Source organism: Plectropomus leopardus, chromosome 15, assembly GCF_026936395.1.
Source record: "Plectropomus leopardus strain MGB_pleo_1.0 chromosome 15, ASM2693639v1, whole genome shotgun sequence".
Taxonomy (NCBI): Eukaryota; Metazoa; Chordata; class Actinopteri; order Perciformes; family Serranidae; genus Plectropomus; species Plectropomus leopardus.
Genome location: NC_142190.1, coordinates 10,878,920 through 10,890,506, shown reverse-complemented (window position 1 = coordinate 10,890,506; position 11,587 = coordinate 10,878,920). Strand labels below are relative to the sequence as shown.

General features: G+C 36.7%; 1 protein-coding gene across 2 annotated transcripts; it reads left to right on the top strand.

The window, feature by feature from the left end:
• Positions 1 to 1,715: 1,715 nt before the first annotated feature.
• mks1 (MKS transition zone complex subunit 1) lies at positions 1,716 to 11,411 on the top strand. Of its 2 annotated transcripts, none has more exons than XM_042499692.2 (18): positions 1,716 to 2,060; positions 3,422 to 3,543; positions 4,278 to 4,330; positions 4,532 to 4,699; positions 5,718 to 5,815; positions 6,105 to 6,233; positions 6,458 to 6,562; positions 6,802 to 6,910; positions 7,045 to 7,101; positions 8,029 to 8,071; positions 8,164 to 8,226; positions 8,351 to 8,421; positions 8,503 to 8,572; positions 8,704 to 8,811; positions 9,191 to 9,324; positions 10,064 to 10,146; positions 10,326 to 10,423; positions 10,977 to 11,411. In XM_042499692.2, exons 1-18 carry the CDS (start codon positions 1,984 to 1,986, stop codon positions 11,084 to 11,086), a joined length of 1,698 nt encoding a protein of 565 aa, XP_042355626.2. In that variant the 5' UTR covers positions 1,716 to 1,983; the 3' UTR covers positions 11,087 to 11,411. The 2 variants fall into 2 exon arrangements, with proteins under 2 accessions (XP_042355626.2, XP_042355625.2); XM_042499691.2 differs by having other exon boundaries at positions 5,715 to 5,815.
• Positions 11,412 to 11,587: the final 176 nt, after the last annotated feature.

Sequence of the window (11,587 nt, the reverse complement as noted above, 5' to 3'; positions counted from 1 at the left end):
AGGAAATCAACAATCTTGCAGGGTGGTATGCAGAGAACAACCTACTAACCTAAAGACACACACCCCTGTCTACATCAGTGGAGCAGGTGAACAGCTATAGGTTCCTTGGAAGTACTTTCACTGAGATCCTATCATCATATCACCACCCAGGTTAAAAAAAGCACAGAAAAAGACTCTACTTCCTACGGTAACTTAGGAAGGCTAAACTTCAGAGCAGGGGTGTCATAGTGGGGGGAAAAGTGGGACTGACTACCCAGGGCCCAAGTGGGGAGGGGGCCCTTATAGGGCCTGAAATAAAAATTATTTTTTTATTTTCATTTTTTTCTCTTTAAGTAGTGACTGCAATAAGTTAACTAAAATTATCTGAGTTAATGAACAAACATTCAGAATTCCTTTCTAGAAAAAATGTGGAGTCTCTCTCAGAGGCCCCTCTCACATTTTTCAGGAGTGTAAAACAAAGTTATAGTTGTTTATTGCTTTTAATGGGTCATCAGGTAATGCAGGTGTGGTTATAACAATTGTACAGGGTTGGCTTGGGCCGTAGTGATGGGGCCCAATGAGATATGTTCTCATGGGGCCCAGAATTCCTGGCGACGCCCCTGCTCCAGAGCAAGATCCTGGTTAACTTCTACAGAGGAGCAATAGAAAGCACACTGACTGGAAACATCACAAACTGGCATGGTTTGTGCCCAGGACAGGAAAGCTCTACAGCAGGTGATTAAAACTGCCCAGAACATCACTGGTTTTTTATCTACAGAGCATCAGTGACCTCTGTGAAGTGTCTGCACAGAGCAAAAAGGATACAGAAAGACAGCAGCCACCCCAGCCACAATCTGTTCACCCTGCTGCCACCTGGAAAAAAATACAGACGTATTCGCAGGCTGTGAGACCCCTCAACTCCTCCTTTGATACCAAAAAGATGTAGCAGGATTCAGGATCAACTTTAATTTCATTTCTTCTTAAACCACATTTAAGAAAAATGACAATAAATCTAACTTGTAGGTGTTTTTTATATCTAGCAAAAAAGTGTATTTTGCTACGCTGGTCTGCGCTGCAGATTCCTACTGTTGATATGTGGATTTCTCAGATATCAGCTTTGCTTCCACTGGAGAAACTGACTTACGAACTAAACCATAAATTGGACAAATTTTGGAAACTCTGGAAACCCTTGCATACTTTTTTACAGAGACTCTGACCTGTCCACTAACAAATATTAATATCTGACCCTACCCTGTCATGACATTTATTCCCTGTACCACGTCTCTCCGTCTACGCCTTTCACTTGTTATTTTCGTTTTTGTTTTTGGTTTTGTGCTTTTTGTTTTGTCCCCCCCCCCTTTTTTTTTTCTTTCTTTTTTTGTGTATCTGTTTTGTTGCAGCACCTGTTGTTGGGGAGGGTATTTCTGTTTTATATGTTTATTTGTTGTACTTAAATGCAAAAATCCAATAAAAAGAAAATGTATAACTTGTAGGTGTTTAAGTGTTGCAGCCATGTATGTGGGAATTCGTTTAATTCAAAACAAATAAGATAAAAATGTGTAGATGTGTCTGTTGAATGTTTCCAACACTGCAACAAGCAAAAACACAACATTATAATAAGACGTGCATTTTCCTGCCATATCGCCATTTCACTGCTCTGTGCTCCGGCTCTGAAGATGGCGGTAATGCTCATGTAAGCTGGTTTGCGAACCGCCAAAAAAATCTAAACCAGAAGAACTACGTATCTCCATGGCAACGACTATTATCCATTTTCTGTGCTAACTTCTTTGCTAAAGGCTCTTTAGCTTCTTGTGTTTGCTGATATGTATTAAACCAAGTGTTTATATAGTGACTTTTTTCACTTTTGAAAACGCCGCAAACAGTTAGCTATCAAACTGCGTGTTGTTGCGAGTACGTTAAAGACAAATAAAGTAGCTGTTTGCTAACTGTAGCTAACGAAAATAACTAGCTATCGTCATTTTGCTTAATATTAACGCAAACTTCATGGCTGACAGCTGGAACACAGATGCCGGGGAAGCTGTGTATCGGTCCCGGGATGCTGTGAAAAACATGAGAATAAGGTAAGTAGCTAATTGTAACGTTAAGGTTAGTTTAGCTACAAACCCCCAGTGTGCTAACAGTACTGAGAGGTGTTGTGGGGTTCACAGTGGTGAGTTTCCCCTGTCTCAGGACACATTTTGTCTTTTTGTGAACATTTTATTTATTGAGCACATAACACAAAGACAACATACAGAACACATAACATAGAAGAGATGTTTAAAATAATAATTACATACCTATCAATACTTTTCATGTCCACATGAACCCCTTGAAACCTGGATCGACAGCAGTTTTCTTGTGCTGCGTTCAGACGCCTCTCACAAACTACTTGACCCTTGAAACCTGTTTTCCCCCGAAAACATGGGAAAAAGTCAGTGAGAAACTTGTCAAAAAATGTCCCACAAATTGCAAGAAACCATTAAAGGGTAGCAAGAAAGTTACCTATATATGTTGTATATAACTTTAATTCCATGGTTCTGTTTCTTGCACTGTTACACTGTTACTTGTGTTACTTGTTTTGTTTTGCACTGTAAGACTCGTACTTTTTATATTTTATATTTTATATTTGTATCTTCTATTTTATCTGTTTTCTTTTTCTATATTTATGTTGCACCAACCCACCAGAACAAATTCCTCGTATTGTGTTAACTATACCTGGCAATAAATCTTTTTCTGATTCTGATTCTGATTCTAAAAAATAATTTTAAAAAGAGGGGAGGGTTGTCATAATAGTTAAAATAATGTTAAGTACGTATATATATTATGATTTTTCAGCATTTTTTTGGTCTTTTTGTTGTGTGTTTTTTAAAAAAAGCAAACTTTTTGCTTATTTTCAGATAATTAATTTTTTTGTAACTTTAAAAAAAACCTAATTTCTTGCTAATGTTTTGGTCATTTGCTTGTTGCCTTCTCCCCATGTTTTTAAATGAAATCCAACCAGTTTTCTCAGCTTTTTAAGGGTTACAATGGTGATATGACTTTATAAAATACACCTATTACTTTGGCACAGAATGCATACTTTACGTTTACTGTATAATCCAGTAAAAAGAGCACAAGAAATCAAATAACCATATTTGTATAACAAAACAGTAACAATAATAGCAATGAAAAAAGTGATAAAAATAAAATGAAATTCTTTTAAAAAATAGATAATAACAATAACAACAATTATCTATTTATCAATCTATCTTTCTATCTATCTATCTATATGTATATACGTATACATATTTAAGACAAAGAGGTAACTAGAATTCCAACATCGCCTATATTAAAGGGACCATTATGTGTTCAGTGCAGTTATTTTTTGATAGTGTTGACACTGTAGGATGCAGCTATAGGACACTTAATTTCAACATGTTTTTCATCTGTTTCTCCACTTCAGGGTGCGTATAGAGAGGGTGACCTCCATAGCAGCACTTTCTCAACACCACCAGCAGCAGGCTCTGTCCCAAGAAGAGAGAGGAGACATTGAACTGGAAACCCTCACCTCACAAGGACAGACAGGTAAAAAAAAAACAATCTGTGAACCTCCTTAAAAGTTCAGCATATTCCAGATTCACCTCAATAATGCTCCATATCTTAACCTTAAAACATCCTCAAGCTCTCTTTAGGTGACAATTGCCCTGCTCTAGTCCCTAAAAAAACAACAACAAAACACTTTACTCTGTAAGTTCAGTTGAAACTCTGTGTAACAACATGAGAATCCAGAGTCAGATTGTGATGATTTCCCTTGGATGTAGTTGAACTACTTTTTGAAACTAGTCAAACTTTGACAAGCTATTTTTTGAGAGTTAAGAAGTAGTTTAATTACTTCTCATTGTGAAGTAGCTATTAGTTTATTAAATTACACTTTTAATGTAGTTTCCCTATCACTGGTGATTTTCTACATTTCCCTGCTTGACTTTCGAACATATCAGGAGTTGCTGGTTTAATTGTCAGCTGAGTTATTGCCAGCAAGTATCAGGAAGTACTTGAACATTTAGGAAACAATGCACCTTTTACTCAAAACACAGTACTTCTTGACTGTGTGAATAGTTGACTATTTTGGCGGCTGTTGGACACTTAGTGTTGTCTTTCTTTGTTCTGCAGTTCACACTAAGTAAGATTTACCATCAAATACCAGAATGGGTGCAGAAATGTGATAGATATTGTGTATAACTTGTATTTGCACGTGGTTTATTGTGGATTTTTCCCTCAAATATTTTAATATCTTGACATTTCTGTTCCTCTGTCAACAGGTGATAATGAGGAGGAGCAGGTGGTGGGCTGGCAAGAAAAACTCTTCAGTCAGGTAGAGTTTTTAGCATCCTCAAAGTGCTTTAGATTATATATAAATAAATAAAAATAATAATAATAATAAAGAGAGTTCAAGAGTTAAAGGTTACTTTGCTATTATTCCATTACTTTGTCATGCAAAAATCTTGATTTATCTCTGTGTGTCCTGTTTGTGAGCCCCACCTTCTTACCCCCGTGTCTCTGTCTGTGCTCCCAGTATGAGATGGAGCTGTTCCAGAACGAGGCAGCGTGTCAGACTCCTCTGGACCGTCAGTACCACACAGAAGTGAAGGCGCTGAGCAAAGCAAAGGGCCGACGTAACCACAGGATTTTTACATACACTGATCATGACCGTTACACTGCCTGCCTTCCGTTCCACCAGCTGGTAGGTTATGCATCCTCCTAATTATTCATATAGTGGGGGTGTATTTTTGTAAACAAAACAGAATCTGAATAAGGGCCATTAAAAAAATTTGAATGATTCAGTTTATTGCACTTTCTTGTATTTGTGCCTTTTAATTATTTAGCACAGTTTTTGGTGTTACGTGATAATTATAGCTCAGATACCAACTATTAAAAAAAGACATTTTCCGACAGCAGTGATTTAGATTTGATTTTATTCTATTGGGTGTTTTTTTAAAAAAAATCATTTTAGTCATGATCTTTATATTTGTTATGACTGTGATTTTAAAAAAAAAAAAAATCTTTTTCAAAATAAGCAAACAACACAGACACAGATTGACAGTACAAAAACATCAATTTACATTACAAATAACTCAAAAATAAATGAACAGACAATAAAATACATGTGCTCGTAACGATTTGCATAAAAATGTAACTATTAAAGTTAAGTACAACAATAACATAAACGGTAAAAAGGATGAGAGATAGGATAGCATTAACCTGTTATAACACTAATGTGGTGAAAATTGGGACATAATGCAGACCGTTATTAAATCATATGGGATGGGAGATTCTCCATGTAGTTGATAAAAGGTTGCCATATTTTATAGAAAAAGTATCTTATTCCTTAGTGAGTAAATTATCTTTTCTAGAGGAATACAACTGTTCATTTCTGAGAGCCACAGTCCAGCAGGCAATGATGGATCTGACTACCATCTTATTGCAATGTACTTTTGGCGATGAGCAGTAGGATTTCTGTTAGCTTGATGAAGTGGCTATTCCTTATATTAAAATTTGAGTGGTTGCCCAGAAGGCATATCTCAGGATCCATTGGGAAAACTGTGATATTTTTTATGGTAATTTAATCTTGTTCGACACCCTGGTGTTGCACACAAACCAGACTTCTCTCTACACTTTCAGTGTGAGTGCTGTCAGTGAGGAAGGATTCCTGTCTGTAACTATGTTTGTAATTAGCTTGTTGTTTTTTAACTTGAAAGCAGCACTCCACTGACGTACTGACCACAACCAAATCCAGCCCCACGTTCTTGTCTGAAAGGATCACCAGCATAAGACACAGACGGCAGGAGAGACGTACCATGTAGGTGAAACAACAGCTCACTCATTTATTAATTCAGTGGTCCTCCGTGGAGAAATTCTGTATTCTGTTTTACAAATGTCAGTATGTAACTAGAGTCTCCCCTTGTGACTGTCTTTCTGTCTGTGGAGCATATAGTGTTTGCTTTGAACTGTGTAAATAAATAAACTTAGGATCAAATTTCTTTAATTAACTTTCATCCAAATGATGCTTATTAATCATCAAAGAGAATACCTGTAATGTTTACTGTTTTTAACTGTCCTTTGATTGGATGATCTGGCATATTTTGCAGGGATTCTAGTATCCCCAAATCAAAGATCGTCAACTGGGAGCCCACAGAGGAGTTTGTGAAGAACCGTCATGTGGTGAATAATGCCATGCAGACCATGCACATCATGGGAGATCTGGGCCCCCCTGGAAGGTAAGACCATTAACACACTCGCAGCGTGGCAAAAAAAGACGCATCAAAGCAGACTCATCCATCAGTTTCCACCTGGTGATCTTTACTGTTCTCAAAAACTCAATTTAGCCCTTTAGGAGGTAAGTTTTGCAGCTCAGAAAATAACTACATGAAGAAACCTTTTGCTTTCACTGACAGTATGATTTGAAATCTAAAACATTTTTTTCATGTATTTTCTTTCTCAGGCTTGGCCAGAAAGAGAACGAATATTTGTTGGTAACCATAAAGGCAGATGGCAGTGGAACAGTAATTATAAAACCTGACTTCAACAAAGGCAAAGAGCCATACAGGCGAGTTCACAACATGACTCTGTGCATCTCCAGTATTAACAGATGACTTTTGATATCATGTTTTAAAACAAATGTTTGATCAGCAAGGATATTTCTAAAGCTGCGTTATGAATTTGTAGCCACATCATCGACTCACAGTTAAGGTTTTAATATCTCTGATGGATTATGATGAAACTATGTTCATCATATTTATTGATTAATTAAAAGAAAACCAGTCTGATGTGTGTGCTGTTGTGTAGGGTTGTAACAGAGGGGGAGAAGAGAGAAGTTTGGCGTCTCACCGTGGAGAACGTAAGCCCAGTCATGCAGCCAGAGGAGAAGGAGAGGGAGCTGAACATGTACAAAGACGTGAGTTCATCTCCACATTTCCTCCAGGACCAGAGCAGAATTAAGGAGTATTTTAATGCTTGTGTTCATATTACTGATTATCGAGTCAAACAACATGTTTTATGATATGGACACGTCCACTTTTCTGTCTCTAGCTGTACGTACGGCACAAGGAGTACCTCAACAGCCTTGTTGGACAGGACTTTGAAATGGTAAGTCATTTAACAAACTGTAATTAAAGCTGAATTTGATCTGAAAATAGGGATCAGTGCTCATAATAGTTTACCAGAGGCCGAGGTCACATTTTCACGTAGCTTGTTTAATCAGCCGGCACGGGACATCAATATGACATCAGAAAAAGTTGGATTCTTCGTTTTAAATACGTAAAATTTTGGTTGGAAAGAAAATCGGGGTTGATTATGTTTTAAATGCCTAATGACTTCAGAATTACTTCTTGTCTGGACATTAACATTATGATACTTAGCAGATGTTTGGTTTTGATTGATAATTTGATTTGATAAATACTTTATTAATCCCAACAGGGAAATTAATGTGACCAGCAGCTCATATGCATAAAAACATACAAATAGTCACATTAAAAAAAACCAAAAAACAACTACATTCAAGGTCAAGAAATACATAAATAAATAGGCCAATGCAAATAGAAATGAGTGAGCCAGCAGAGTGGTCTCCATTCCTCACGACTAAATGTTGTTATTTTACATAAAGTTGACTTTATCATGAGACGGTTGGAATAATGTTGGGTTTAAACCCACCAAAATATCAGTGTATCTGTTGTCAGTATTCTACGTCAAATTGACGTTGGCATTACATGTTATTCTGACACTGATTTTATTTTCATTTGATGCAACAACCTAAATTCAACAAAATATCAGTGCCTAACTGTTGACATTGGTTACCAGCTGGCGTCTATCCAGCCATCCGAACCCAAAGATTTTCTACTCACTGTCATATGTGACAACAAAAAGCAGCAAATCTTCACATCTCTGAAGCTGGAGCCAAAATGTTCCTCATTAATTAACATCTTTGCTTGGAAATTACTGAAATGATCAAATATTATCATTGGACCTAAAATAAGAGGCTGGGACTTTTGCACTGACTATCTCTCTCTCCTTTAGCCTCCTTTAGGTATTCTGCGTTACGTGATAAATGGAGAGATTGGTGAGTAGGACAGCTTTGGTCACCACTACTGTGTATATAATCTGTTTATACTATCTTGCCTAAATCTCCCCCTTTTTCCTCCTTTTCCAAAGTTTCAGCCAAAGGCTTTGAATATGATAACTTATACATCCACTTCTTCATGGAAATGCCCAACAGTGAGTCACATTCAGCATATCACACAAGTTACGTCGGCATGCTGAGGTGTTGTTGAGACATTTTAAATCTGTTAAACTAAATTCAGTTAACCTCCTTGACTTGTATTATTCTTTCTTGTTTAAGATTGGTCCAGCTTGCCATTTCAGGCTCTCTCGGGGGTTACTCACACCTGCCGGGCCAAAACATTAGGGAAGGTGTGTATACCATACAAGAGACCTGTGATCAGCTTGAGAGTGTGGCTGCTTAGATTTGTAAACCCTTCTCTATGCCCACAGGAAAATGTAGCTTTCTTCAGTTTTCCCTTCAGCTTTGAGGCTTTCTACATGAGTGAAAAAGAGAGTGAAGGTGAGTATCAGCCATGGAGTACTAAGTTTAAAGAATTTGTTTCAGGCATTAGTTATTTGTGAGTAATTTTTGTTTTATTTGTGCTGCGTTCAAGAAATGAGAATAATACATGGGTTTTGTCCTTGTTTCAGACTCAGTTCTGCAGTGGCCAGTGATCTACTTCAAGGTTCTGTCTCTGGACTCGTGGCAGCGCTATCGAACTGAAGGCTACGGCTATCTGCTTTTTCCTGCCATTCCTGGTATGCTGTGTATGCTGTAACGTTATTAGATTAAAATTAGGACTGCTGCAGGCATTTAATTTCATTGTTGATTAATCAGCTGATTATTTTCTTGATTTCATCTGTCTTTTTTCTGGAAAATGTAAAAAAAATGTGAATAATGATAAGTAACAATTCATGAAGCTGGAATCAACAATATTTGGGCATTTTTGCTTGAAAAATTATTTAGATTATTTATCTATGACTAATGTTTTCTGTGTTACTCTTCTGTTGTTACAAAGCAACTAAATGTTTGGTAAATTAATGAACATTTCATCAAGTCCTTGCTGGTATGTTCATGCTTAATGTCTTGTGTGCGTGTGTGTGTGTGTGTGTGTGTGTGTGTGTGTGTGTTTTCTAGGTAAGCATACAACAACATGCCATACATGGAGACCCCTTCAGACGGGGACGGTCTCTGCACTGAGGCGCTTCTTTATTGGAGGATCTCCAGAGCTTGAAGAACTCAGTTATGTCAGAATACCAGGGACCTTTAAGGTAGGCCTAAACCTCTGTGTAAGCTCTTTGGGTATTTGAGAGCTAACATGAAAAATGTAAGATGATCATTTTCACTCAAAGATGCACAGATTGATTTGGATTTACACCCAGTAGTTGCACTGCTTTCCTGTGGCTGTCAGCACAGTTTAAGTAAATGGGTCCATCTGGTGATTTAAAACATAATCTTACTAATTGGAAGTGAAGAGAAAAAAGGTAGAAAACAAAAGAAACTACACATCGTGCTGCTGTTAGTTAAACTGTGAGTAGTTTTCTGTGAAGATCGGAATCATTTTGCTTAAAATTGTATTTCCAGTCGGATTTATTGTTTTATTAATGTACAAAAAATATAATTATTTAAAAAAGCACAAAAACACGAAAAAATATAATAATATTTAAGCTCTGTATCAATATTCTTCACAGCATCACTCATGTAAATGCTGCTCCTGATGCTGATTAATCACAGGGTTTTTGCCATTTGGAGCATTGCTTTACTTTAAGGTTAAATAAAAACCCAAGGTAGGATCACTACTAAGTTACTTAAGTTGCATCATATATAATTTGTGTCCACTGTACAGGCACTGTGGAGGTAAACAAACACAGTTCTGGTTACATTCAGTTTTTGTCACACATTTGCAAAGGCCGTTTAGGAACCTGCATCATATATGTCCATGTTCACACGATGTTAATGAAGTGTTTTTAAAATTTATTTTTATTTTTATACTTCCACATATGGCTGCAGGGTGATAGGTTGAGCCGCTTTGGCTTTTGCACTGAAACCACAGGAAGTGTCACCTTTAATCTGCACTGCATCCAGCAAGCCAGGTGAGTACACCCTAAATATGTCAGTAATGATTATTATAAACCTCAGTTTTTGTCTTTGCACAAACTTTCTGTGAAATGTGTTATTTGTCATCATCATCTATCATACTGCTAAATGTTTTAATGCCCTCTACTATAGCTGTAGAGTGTCCTTTAATGTGTTTATATTGTGTATGTTTCAGAGCCTTTGTTGATGCAGCCATGTTGAAGAAGAGGAGGCAGAAAGTTTTTGACCAGCTGGGAGGATTTAGTCAGCAAGGAGCTGTTTGCAACATACTAGGTAAAGACATTCAGTCACAATGTGTTATTCACAGGGTTTAAAGATCAGCTTGAAAGCTAAGTTGTGTGCAGCTCTTCGGTTTGGTCCAGCGTTTAAGCTCAAAATATTTAAGATATCTGCAGAATGAAGAGCAATTTCTACAAAGAGTGCTGGATTGCAACAACAGATCTAAGGTCACAAGAAAAGAGGCTTGCTTTGTTTCATGGCAAGTGGAGCCAAAATGTTCTATGGAAAAACACATGATGATTAGAAGCACTTTTGTTTAAGACCTATTTTGTATGAAATAAGACAAACATTTACAAGAAAATCAGATCTATCAACAATGTGTTTTAATTGTGTGTAGCAAAAATAGAAAAGTAAAGCGAGAAAGTATTTGAGGAGCTACTGGCTGCTGCATCTGTATGCACTTCTGTCATCAGAACAAAAGATGTAGCAGGATCAAGGACAAATTTTAATTTCATATTTAAACTATATTTTTAAAAATGAATATTAAATCGACATTGTACCTTAATTGTATTAACTGTAATGTTTATTTGTATTTGCTTTCTGTCAGAGGCCTTTCAGAGGGCCAGGAAAAAGATGCAAGAGGCCCGAGAAAGTCTCCCCAGAGACCTCATCAGCGCCACCTCCCAACCCCAGATCAAATCCTCTGCATTGCTGTGAAAAACAGTGAAAGATTGTGTCTGATTACTATTTATGCTTTGTAAGCACACGCCATTCTTTGTTACAGCTAACATGTGGATTTTATGTTGCAATGAATAAGGAGCAAAGCCAATATGGTTACGACCGTAAGTATGGCAACACCATGCATTGCATTTTTTGTACAGTGAGTTTGTCTTAGATTTAAGACAATAATAGTCTCATTTCCAGAGTTATAGACTGTGAGGCTCATAAAGAGTGATGTTTTATAAAATAAATCATTGTTTTATATTTGGATTGTATATATTTTTCATTGGTTCTGTCAATTACAGCAAATATGTCAATTATATTTTCTGTAATTTAATCTTTTTACATGAACTATAACCACTTTTTGTGTGTACTTTTTTCCATGTGATTATAGCCATATTTATTCAAATGTCTTGCAAAATTATATTCATACAATTTTATTTGTTTTGTATATGCAGTTTAAGGCTGAATAAGTTTTGTTAGGAGCTACTGGTGTAT